The sequence below is a fragment of the Bos grunniens genome, chromosome 8 (assembly GCF_055505025.1).
Source record: "Bos grunniens cultivar Pamir isolate PY7600 chromosome 8, Bosgru_T2T1.0, whole genome shotgun sequence".
In the NCBI taxonomy this organism is placed as follows: Eukaryota; Metazoa; Chordata; class Mammalia; order Artiodactyla; family Bovidae; genus Bos; species Bos grunniens.
The window spans coordinates 58828767-58840773 of record NC_141172.1 but is presented as its reverse complement, the minus strand read 5'-3'; the positions used below and the strand labels follow the sequence as shown (position 1 = coordinate 58840773).

Sequence of the window (12007 nt, the reverse complement as noted above, 5' to 3'; positions counted from 1 at the left end):
GATACAAGGGTTTAAAAGACACTTGCTGTCATGCGTAAGCATAGAAAGCACATATCCATACAATCTCTTCATGAAAATAATTTATTTAGAATGCTGTCCCAATAAACAGTTAAAAATAAAAAATTGAAAGGAAGTGATAGAATAAACAGTGGGGAATGATGAAATACATAGGACCAATCAAGTCTAGTCAATTCTTATACTGATTTTGCAAAGATGAATACATGATGGAATTATTAGCAATCGTGTCGAGGTGAATAATGATGATGAAGCAATGACAGAGCTCCATTTATAATTCTAGATGAATTCATCTAGCTGGGAAATGAAGAAAGAGAAAGTTACACCCCTAAAGGCTTCATCGGATATGGTGGGAAGGGTTCCTATAAATACAGTCCATTGCACTGATACTGAAGGGCAGCAAAAGTCTTAATATTCTTGTTGAAAATTTAAGAATAAATACCAACAAGTATTAGGGTGAAGTTTTTGAAAGAACTAGAGGGTTATGAAAGAACAAAGAAAGTTGATCAAATGAAAAAACTCATTTATTGAACCTGAGGGAATTTAAATCACTATATACTAAACAGATAATACATACTACCCAGAGGCCGCTTTTTTTTTTTTTTTTTTAGGATATGCAAGGTTTTGAACATCAGATCAATTACTGCAACCATTTTATTAACAGATTAAAAAAGAAAAAGTAATCTCACCCACAAATGTTGAGAAATAATTTGGTAAAATTTAGCATCTGTTTCTGACTCTCTTAAAGTAGTGGATTTGAATAGAGGAATCCATCCTTGACATGAATGAAATGATCAGAACAACAGCAAAGGGTGCATTTGACGGCAAAACATTGGTAACATGCTTACAACCTGGATTAGGACATCTCTCAATATCTGCATCATTCTGCAGAGTCTAGCTAATTAAACCAGATCAGAAAAATAAATGAGGAATGAAATACAGAAAAGAAGAAAACTATTCAGTAAGTAAACTACTGTTGTTTACTGAGAAAAAAATTTTAATCAAATACAAAACTAAAGTGGTTGTATATAATTTAAAGTAAGTTGTATATAATTTAAAGTAAGTTGTATATAATTTAAAGAAAGTAAAGTGGTTGTATATAATTTACACGAGTCACAGCAAAAGACCTAGGAAAAATACATAAAGAATTTGAGTATATCAGATATTTACAATGGTCATGCATTAACAGAAGAAATTTTTTAAATATGTTTTCATTTTGGAGGGAGGAAAAGACCTGAATGTAAGCTTCAAGACACTCTGGAGTATCCTCCAAGTGCCCTCATTCAAAGCCAAAACTGTTTCTAATAGGTTGGGATGACCCATGCTACATCCAGTTTCCCATCCTGAGGGCAGGTCCATTCTATTTGTTGGGAAAAGGTCCAAGCCCAGGGCTTGGAAGCAAACAGAAAGGCTCACTCATCAAAGGTTCTCAGAAGAATGAACAGCCAGCGGGGCGAAGGAAATGGTAGGGCGAATTGAAAGAATAGTATTGACATATACACAGTACCATGTGAAAATAGATAGCTACTGGGAAACTGCTGAGCAGCACAGGGAGCTCAGCTCAGTGCTCCGTGATGACCTAGAGGGGTGGGATGTGGGTGGGTGGGAGGGAGGCTCAAGATGGAGGGGATACATGTATATTTATGACAGATTCTCATTGTATGGCAGAAAACAGCACAACACTGTAAAGCAATTATCCTCCAATTTAAAGCAAATTGAAAAAAAAAAGAAGAAGAAGAAACAAAAACCAGCTTTTACTCCAGCCCTGGTTTTGGAGATAACCAAAAAGTTTAGACCAGACCACTTAGATGTGCAGATTAATTTCTACCTGATTACTTTGTTGTTGTTGTTCGGTCACTACATCATGTCTGACTTTGCAATCTCATGGACTTTAGCACACCAGGCTCCTCTGTCCTCCACTATTTCCTGCAGTTTGCTCAAATTCATGTCCATTGAGTCAGTGATGCTACCTAACCATCTCATCCTCTGCCACCCCTTCTCCTTTTGTCTTCAATCTTTCCCAGCATCAAGGTCTTTTCCAATGTGTCAACTCTTTACATCTCGTGGCCAAACTATTGGAACATCAGCTTCAGCATCAATCCTTCCAATGAATTTCCTTTAGGATTGACTGGTTTGATCTCCTTGCAGACCAAGGGACTCTGGAGAATCTTCTCCAGCATCACAATTCGAAGCATCAATTCTTCAGTGCTCAGCCTTCTTTTGGTCCAACTCTCACATCTGTACATGATCCTGGAAAAACCATAGCTTTGACCATAGAACCTTTGTCAGCAAAGTGATGTCTCTGCTTTTTAATATGCTATCTAGGTTTGTCATAGCTTTCCTTCCAAGGAGAAATCATCCTTTAATTTCATGGCTGATTACACACCTGATTACTACAGGTAACCATTTCTCTCAATTTAGGACAATCCCTAAAATCTTCAAGACAATTGAGTATCCAATGAAAGTTATCACAAAATATGACCAAATCAAACATCAAAGATGATCACAGGCAACATGTCAATAACATAATCACTCAGTTTCAATCAGAGCATTCCAGATGCCGGACAGGGACTTTAACTAAGGGGAAGGACCAGGTGGGGAAGCAGGAGCTAACTGCCTGTTCCTCCTAAGCTCCAGCCAGGCAGGAATGCAGGAAGGGGAAGGGGAGGGAATGCAAAGAGCTGCTCCCCATGCTGTAGTTTCCACGTTCCCCTCTGGTGCTTGCAGAGCTGAATGCTTCCCAGAATTCTACAGCAGTGTAAGAATTCTAAGATCAAACAAAATTTGTTCCTCAGCCACTTTTGCTATGGGTTGCAATTTGCGACCTCTACTAAACGCACACATCAGTCACAGCATTGCTGGAGTGTCTAAGGATGCCCTCACAGAGGTCACTTACATCTGTACTGTGCATCTATTGTTTCAGGAGGAAACTGCTCCCTCTCACTCTCATCATGTGATTCCAGGGGACTGCCAACTGTAGTATACCCACCCTTGGCCACAGCAATCAGTCTGAGGGAAAGCATGTGACCTTGGATTAAACTAATCAAAACCATTCCACAGCATATTTTAATTGGAACGAGAAGAAAAGGGGTCCTTATTGGCTTTCTATGCTGCATTGCAGATCACTACTTAGTGGCTTTAGACAATACCCATTTATAATCTTGCCGTTTCTATGAGTTAGGAGTTCAAGCAAGTCCTCTGCAAAGCTGCAGTCTAACGCGTTGGCCAGGGCTCTGTTCTCATCTGGAGACTAAGACAGAAGAATGTGGATTAGGCTGCTGACAGCTCTCTTCTCTAGCATGTGAGTAAGTCTGTTTAAAATGAAGCCAGGAAAACACAAGTAGAGATAAGAACCAGATGAAAGGACAGAGTCCTAAAGACATGTTGAGTCCCTAATTCCAACTGTGCCTGAGACTGAATCCACCTTTAAACTTCTCAGTTTTATGAGCATTATAGTTTGTATTGGGATTATGTTGGTTGGAATAAGTTTTCTATCTGGAAACTTACAAAGTCTTGACAATTACAAAGCCCAAAGGAAAAGTATCTTTACATAGTCACCTTCTCTTGCTGACCACTGCACACTCCAACTGCAATGTTATATTTATATTACATAGGAGATCATTTCCAACCGAGATACAAGAAACTGCAAACCAGTCTTGATTAAGTCTATGGCTGTACCACCCAATCTCATCTGATCTCAGAAGCTAAACAGGGTTCGGCCTGGTTAGTACTTGGATGGGAGTCTTAGTCAAATCCCAGGCTCTTTTTCAAATAAAATGAAAGGACTAAACTCTTTTCAGGCCTGTACTCTCCATGAACATTGATGCCAAAAAGCCAAATTATGAAAATCAGTAAAACAAATATAGTAATGCATTTAGAGGATAATACTCTGTGAGAAAGTTGCATTAATCCCCCCAAAAACGCATGGATAGGGTGAACATTAAAAATTTATGGCATCAACAAACTAAAGAATAAAACCCAAATGATCACATCTCAACAGATATAGGAAAAGTACTTGATAAAATTTAATTCCTGACAATAACCACTCTATTCCAGCCAAACACCTCAGAAAAAAAAAAACAAAAAACAAAAAAAACAATGGCCTCACCTTCACCCCACCAGCAAAGGCTGAGCAGATGATAGCCTGGGCTTCTATTCTCACCAAGCTATGACAAGGCAGCCCAACCACCCCCCTGCCAACGTGGTGTCAAAGGAGGCTGAATAGGAAGATGGGATGCGGGGCAGTAACAGGTCCTCCTCTCCCCCACAGAGTTAGTAGAGACCATGTATGAAGCTCCTTCTTCTTCCCACTTGGGTGGTATCAGAAGGGGCCTACGGGAGAGTCAGGGCTCGTGCCTGTGCTCCTGAGGCCACCCCTTCCCATGGTGTCAGTGGAGGGCATGGGGACAACACTAGGCACTCCTGCCACTACCAGCCAGAAGGGGATCCGCACAGCCTCAGTGGGGAGCTGAAACTCCCACTCCTTGCCCAGCGGTAAGGAGGATCCCCTCCTCCCAGCAATGCAAGGCTGGTTCAATATTCAAAGATCAGTCAGTGCAATCCAACTACCATGTTAACAGGCTAATTAGGAAAAATCACATGATTATACCAAATGAAACAGAAGAAGCTTTTGAAAAAAACAACATTAATTCATGGCTTAAAAAAAACAAAAAACGTTCAGGGACTTCCCTGCTGGTCCAGTTGCTAAGACTCCACTCTCCCAGTGCAGAGGGTCCAGGTTCGTACCCTGGTCAGGGAACTAGATCCCACATACTGCAATTAAAAGATCCTGCATGCCACTGTGGAGACTGAAGATCCTGAAGGCTGCAACTAAGACCTGGCATAGCCAAACAAATAAATAAATCGATTAGTAGTTAAAAAAAAAAAAAAAACAAACTTTCAGCCTTAGCCAGTGAGTTAGGACACTGGCTTCTCTGAGATCCCAGGGAAGGCTCAGAAGGAAGCTGGCATTTCTGTGCCTGCCTCTCCATTTCCAGTTGGGCATGTCCCAGTCACTGCCTCTAATTGCAACTGATGGCAGGGATGTGGCCCCTGGAGCCCCCAGTATGCTGAGCCCCAGTGCCCTGTGAACACTCAACATTCCAAACTAAATTGCTTCTGGGACTAGCAGGGTCCCTGTAGGAGTCTACGGCTGCAGCTCGAGGACTCCCTTCACTGCTGGGGAAAATGAGCCCATGGGATTCCTCAGGCTCAGACCAGGATGACAGGTCCTGTACATGAAGATTCTGTCACTGAGATACCCAGGACACAGCCGGGAGGAAGGATGGGAGAGAAACACCCACCAGAGGCTAAAGTTCCCCCAAAGATTCAGGAGGACAAGAAGAAAGAGAGTCTCAGAGGTAAAGGAAGTTAGGCAGGAGAGTCTGGGTTTTTCTCTCGCATCCAGGGTCTGGTCCTGGTGTGCAGTGAGGAGTTAAGAATCTGGGATCAGGAGACTCAGAGAAGCACCTGACGCAGGTGGGGAGAGTTGAGCCAGGATGGGACAGAGGCAGTAGCCATGCCTGCCTTCTGCAGAGCGCTTCTCAAAGACACACTTTCCTCTCCTCTGCCTCTGCTCTCAGAAACCTTCCCACAGCTGCTGCTGAAGCAGGGAGGAACAGCTGAGAGTAAGCGCCAGGCCAGGCAGTCCTTCCTTCACGCTCTCCCAGCCCCTGTGTGCCCTTGCCGCTCCTCCTCACAGGAACCCAGGGAGTGTGTGGGATTCCCATCATCCCCCTGCTGCAGAGGCTTCTGGGAAGAAGGGGCCTTCCTCAGTGTCAGAGGGTGAGTGGACCCAAGCTTGGTCCCTCTGGTTTCCCAATCTATCAATGGCTAGTTATTTCTGGTTTTTTCACTTTCCTTTCATGATTACTGAGACTTTTCCCCCACCCTGAATACCAAGTGATCTGTACCCATTGTATTAATAGAAGATGTGGTAATACTGAAGAGGAATACAAAGAGGAATCCCTCGAGAAATATTATCAGTGAGGAATCTGCATTTAGAATCCGAGCAATGGCAGCTAAGAGATTCAAAATCCTCTACACAAAGGCATATAGGTCTCCCCATAAGCTAGTTGTTTGTATGGAACCCAAGGGTGGGTTCCACACAAGAATATAATATGAGCATAAAAGGACAAAGAAAAAAAATATTTCTGAGTTATCTCTGGCTAAGAAGTTCACCAATATTCTAGTGAAATGGGGTTGGAGGTTAATGCTGTATAGCCTATCATCTGATAAGTGTAGTTCACATAGCTATTAATCATTGAGTTCACTGGTCAGTAAGCTGCAGAGCTGTCAGCCCCTAGAGTGGGTTTAATCATTCCAATTTTAATCATTCTGATCAGTCTTTGTGTTGACTTCATAAAGTTCTTCCCTGTATAGGTACCTCCCCATATACTGTTATCAGTTTGTATTAAAATAGGGCGATCCCAGTGCTGATAGTGGTCAAGTCTGTGTCACTGATGGTGGGCGGACTGAAGAAGTCATCCTCAATATCGTTGAGTTTTTACCCAGGCTTGTTTCTGTGTGGAGGTGAATTGACATTTTATACAAGTTTCTTCCAAATGTAGGTAAAATTTAAAGAAGTTTTAAAATTTGCTGGTTCTGAGAACTGGACCAGCCTGGGAATCTCAGAAAACTCAGGTTAAATGCAAAGACTATACATTTCCATTAAAGAGAAATCATTCATAGGATTTTCTCGCTGTTAATTATTTGTTGTTGTTTTTCAGTTGCTAAATCGTGTCCGACTCTTTTGCGACTGCATGGACTGTAGCCTGCCAGGCTCCTCTGTCCGTGGGGTTTTCCAGGCAAGAATACTGGAATGTGTTGCCATTTCCTTCTCCAGGGGATCTTCCTGACCCAGGGAATGAACCCGAGTCTTTTGCATTGGTAGACAGATTCTATTCCACTGAGCCATCTGGGAAATCCAGTCATTAATCATAATGCTGAGGAAAGGCTCTCCTTGACTGGGGATCTGCTCCACTGGGCTCAAGTCCTGTCTCTGTCACCAACTTAGAAGTCTTGGACAGGTCACTTCCCTTTTGAGACTTCAGTTGCTTTTATGGGCAATGAGAGGATGCGGCAACTTGGGAAAAATCCCTCACACAGCTAGACTGTTTGAGGCCCTCGCCCAGGACTGATCCATTGTAAGCTCTGCTCCAGCTCTGACCTTCGCTCATCTTTAGAGCTGAGGACACCCTGCTGCCTCTTTTTAAAATGTATACATATATTTAAAATTCTATTTGTTTATTTATTTTTGGCTGTGCTAGGTCTTCGTTGTTGCAACGGCTTTTCTCTAATTGCAGCAAGCAGGGGCTACTCTCTAGTTGTGAAGTCCAGGCTTCTCAATGGGGTGGCTTCTCTTGCTACAGATCACGGGTTCTGGGGGTGTGGGCTTCAGTAGTCGTGGCACATGGGCCCAGCAGTCATGGCTATAGAGCACAGGCTCAGTAGCTGCAGCACACGTAGCCTTAGTTGCCCTGAGGCATGTGGGATCTTCCTGGATCAGGGAGAGAACCCATGTCTTCTGCATTGGCAGGTGGATTTCTATCCACTGGACCACCACGGAAGCCCAACCCTACTGTCTCTTTCAGTTGTTTTCTCTAACACACATATGCTCTCCTATTACGCAGCAGGACTGGCCTCGTACCAGATAGCTGAGGTTTTTTCAGGAAAGCCTGATGTGATACTTTTGTAATGTGCTGATGACAGAGGGAATATCACATGGAAAAACCTAATCAGACCTCCCCCCTGGTGGGGTTCATTCTCCTGGGCCTGTCAGCCCACCCAAAGCTAGAGAAAACGTTCTTTGTGCTCATCCTGCTTATGTACCTGGTGATCCTGCTGGGCAATGGGGTCCTCATCCTGGTGACCATCCTTGACTCCCGCCTGCACACGCCCATGTACTTCTTCTTGGAGAACCTCTCCTTCCTGGATATCTGCTACACAACCTCCTCAGTCCCACTGGTCCTGGATAGCTTCCTGACCCCCCAGAAAACCATCTCCTTCTCAGCCTGTGCCGTGCAGATGTTCCTCTCCTTTTCCATGGCGGGAACAGAGTGTGTGCTCCTGAGCATGATGGCGTTTGATCGCTACGTGGCCATCTGCAACCCCCTGAGGTACTCTGTGGTCATGAGCAAGGCTGTCTATGTGCCCATGGCTGCTGGCTCCTGGGCTATTGGTGGTGTTGCTTCTCTGGTTCACACATCCTTGGTAATTCAGCTGCCCTTCTGTGGGGCCAATATCATCAACCACTTCACCTGTGAGATCCTGGCTGTCCTGAAGTTGGCTTGTGCTGACATCTCCATCAGTGTGATCAGCATGGAGGTGACCAATGTGATCTTCCTGGGGGTCCCAGTTCTGTTCATCTCTGTCTCTTATGTCTTCATCATTGCTACCATCCTGAGGATCCCCTCCGCTGAGGGGAAGAAAAAGGCTTTCTCCACTTGCTCTGCCCACCTCACTGTGGTGATAATATTCTATGGGACCTTATTTTTCATGTATGGAAAGCCCAAGTCTAAGGACTCTCAGGGTGCAGACAAAGAGGACCTTGCAGACAAGCTCATTCCCCTCTTCTACGGGGTGGTGATCCCCATGCTCAACCCCATCATCTACAGCCTGAGGAACAATGACGTGAAGGCTGCTGTGCGGAACCTGGTGAGTCAGAAATGCTTCAGGAGATGATGTAGGAGAAGTCTTCTGTGGTTCTCACCCCCATGGAGGAAAGGATTTCACTCATTACAGCTGCCATTCAAAAGCCAACAAGTCAACTTAACTGGAGTGATCTCTTGCCCTAAGGTCTATTTTCAGGGAATGTTTACCTTTTCAGAGTTTATCTGTGGGGTTTTGACCACATGTCTGACACTCAACAGATGCCAGACAACAAATCCTCTAACTGAATGATGAAGACATTCTGAACACGTGCTAAAACCAAGGAGACAGGGACCATTAGAGCAAGCCTAACGGTCCATGCTGTGTCTAAACTGCAGATTAGTACAGAGAGGTGAGATGGCTCTCACAGCAGCTTTGTTACCCCTGTTGGAATCATCGGGAGAGTCGGAGGAACAAGGAGGAAATGGACATTTCATCTGGGGCTCCTGTATATTACACTCAGTTTGCCTGAAGTGCTCAGAAGAGACAAAAGTTCACCACATACAAAGCCTCTGGGTGGAAATAATCTATTTTGATTAAATGAATTTCTTTTTAGCTATGAGAAAATTGAGACCTTTTTTTTTTCTTGATGGACTGCACATTTTGAAACACTGATAGTAAATTAAATTGAAGAAGGAGTATAGGGTTTGAATTTGATCTTCATCACTTACAGTAATTCCGAATAGAAAAGGTAGTATTCTATTACATAATGAATAAGACATTCTTAAAAAAAAAAAGATGATAGGCAGATAGATAGATAGATAGATAAAGAAAGAGATAGTGGCTAAATATGTTTGAAGACTTTGGGATGGTAGGTTAAAGTCTGACAAGTTTCTTTGCTCCAGGAATTCTCAGAGATTTTAATATACTAATGTATACTGTGAATGTCTAAGAGATATAAAGTCTACAGCACTTCCTGAGTCTCCCTGCTGCTGCTGCTGCTAAGTCACGTCAGTCATGTCCGACTCTGTGCAACCCCACAGATGGCAGCCCACCGGGCTCCCCTGTCCCTCTGATTCTCCAGGCAAGAACACTGGAGTGGGTTGCCATTTCCTTCTCCAGTGAATGAAAGTGAAAAGTGAAAGTGAAGTCGCTCAGTGTCTGACTCTTCCTGACCCCATGGACTGTAGCCTACCAGGCTCCTCCATCTATGGAATTTCCCAGGCAAGAGTACTGGAGTGGGTTGCCATTACCTTCTCTGAGTCTCCATCAGTTCAGTTCAGTCGCTCAGTCGTGTCCGACTCTTTGTGACCCCATGAACTGCAGCACGCCAGGCCTCCCTGTCCATCACCAACTCCTAGAGTTCACCCAAACTCATGTCCATCGAGTTGGTGATGCCATCCAGCCATCTCATCCTCTGTCGTCCCCTTCTCCTCCTGCCCCCAATCCCTCCCAGCATCAGAGTCTTTTCCAATGAGTCAACTCTTCGCATGAGGTGGCCAAAGTACTGGAGTTTCAGCTTTAGCATCATTCCTTCCAAAGAACATCTCTATAGTTTAACACAATAAAACCAGGAAGCACTTTCTTACTTATGACCTTGGGCAGGTTGCTTAACACCTTTCAGCTTATTTCTTCATGAAAACATCACCACTTTATTTTACATGGAATACATAAGATACCATAAATAAATTCTTTGTAAATAGTAAGCATCATAGAAATGTAAGATATTGTTAGAAGTATGAATGCAGTATAATGTGCCATATGGAACAAAGCAAGATATAGTTCCTATCAAAAACAGACACAGAAGATGGATGAGACATTCAAGATGGCAGTAAGTGAATAGAAGCAGTTTTATGACAAGTTATATAAAGTTCTGAGAATATTGGAAAACTTAAAAAGAAAATTTAGAAAGAAAACCCAACTTTGCATATATAGAAGATCTTGGAAATGTTTACTTCAAATGATATTTAAGTTTTTTATATTTATTAAAATTGAATTGTATAAAATAGGGATGCACATTTTGTGAATAAAATTTCACTATCTTGTTAGTCTGTCAAGTTTCTGATTTCTGCTATGTCCCAGCGAAAAACAAAACAAAACAAAAAAAACCTTGCTATTGCGAACATACAAGAGCGACATCTAGCGGCCATACAAGCAAACTTCAGATACTTGGGGAGTTGCATAATAGGTCTTCTTGTTCAACCCCACGCTTCACAATCAAATCCTAATCCATCTGCTCTACTTTATGAGGACAAGCAGCTGCTGAGGCTCAAAAGCTGTGGGAAATTCTAAGGCTATATTAGGATCCTAAAAGTTGGAAGTGGTGCAGGAATTTTACTCCTCTGTATAAGGAGATCCTGGAGACAAGCATCAGGGTGTTGGGGCAGAAAGGGACGAAACTCCGTGGTTGTCTTAAGAGAGTCAGGCTGGGCGATTCTTGGACCACACAGGGGCAGGGCTATGGCTTCCATGTCAGGGTCTCTGCAAGAGCCCAAGGGAGCCCAGGGGTTTTTCTGGCCCAGAGCAGAGAATGCCCCAGATTTTACTCACCTCTGCAGGGGTGAGTAATAGGGGCCTATTAAAGTACTCACAGTGGCCAGTGTCTCACACTCTAATACACACATGAGGACTACAGTGTCTGCCCCACTCCCAGGATGTGGCTGCCTAAAGAGTGCCAGCAGCAGGGCACCCAGCAGGCAGACAGAGGCGCACACAGAACCTAGAGAAACAAGATTCCTGATGTAAGTGAACTGCCAGAGGAACAAAAACATTCCAAGAGCACTCTAGGGGGTCAACTCCAGCACAAAAAGTCTTTCTGATAAGACCGCAGATTGAACACTTGTAACACAGTGAAGTTAGAGAAGGAAAAACACGATATGATGCAATTTGAGGAGAATGCAAGGTCAGAGGAAGGTTTGGAGGGGAAGGAAGAGGGAGGTGCTGAATAAGAAAGACTTAAAAATGTTCAGAGTAGGAAATGCCAGGATTTGAATCCAACTTCGTCTAACTCCAAAGTCCATGCCTTTTGGCTCCAGCAGCACTTACCGAGGCCAGCATAGACCCTGCTAACGTTCAAGAGGTTTCAGGGAAACGGAGAGGTGAGCAAGCAGGTACCCATGAATTATCCTGGTCTTTCTCCCAGAAGGGGAAACACACATCTCATATCTCTCAAGTCTGGCTGAAAGAAAATAGGAGAGATTTTAGGCCCAGAACCCTGGCAAAAAGACTAGGTGTGGCAGTTTTGGGTCTATACCACACTTCATAAAGACTCAGCTCACTGTTACCAAGTATGAGACCCCTGTAAAGAGATTTGAGTTGCTGTCACTCCCTGATCTCTCCCTTCTCAGCCACACACTTAGCCCAACAATGACAGGTCAGTAATAACTTGCTGGTGAATTTAACT

The 12007-nt window shown here is 43.7% G+C and overlaps 1 protein-coding gene across 1 annotated transcript; it reads left to right on the top strand.

Annotated features, from left to right (window-relative positions):
* The first annotated feature begins 7737 nt into the window (after positions 1–7737).
* On the top strand, positions 7738–9706 carry LOC147367151 (olfactory receptor 2S2). The gene has a single exon (XM_086414383.1). It carries the CDS (start codon positions 7738–7740, stop codon positions 8695–8697), a length of 960 nt encoding a protein of 319 aa, XP_086270509.1. The 3' UTR covers positions 8698–9706.
* Positions 9707–12007: the final 2301 nt, after the last annotated feature.

Bases quoted from the DNA above. Each gene is read 5' to 3' on its own strand.
- LOC147367151 (XM_086414383.1), top strand. From the start codon at position 7,738: ATGGAAAAACCTAATCAGACCTCCCCCCTGGTGGGGTTCATTCTCCTG.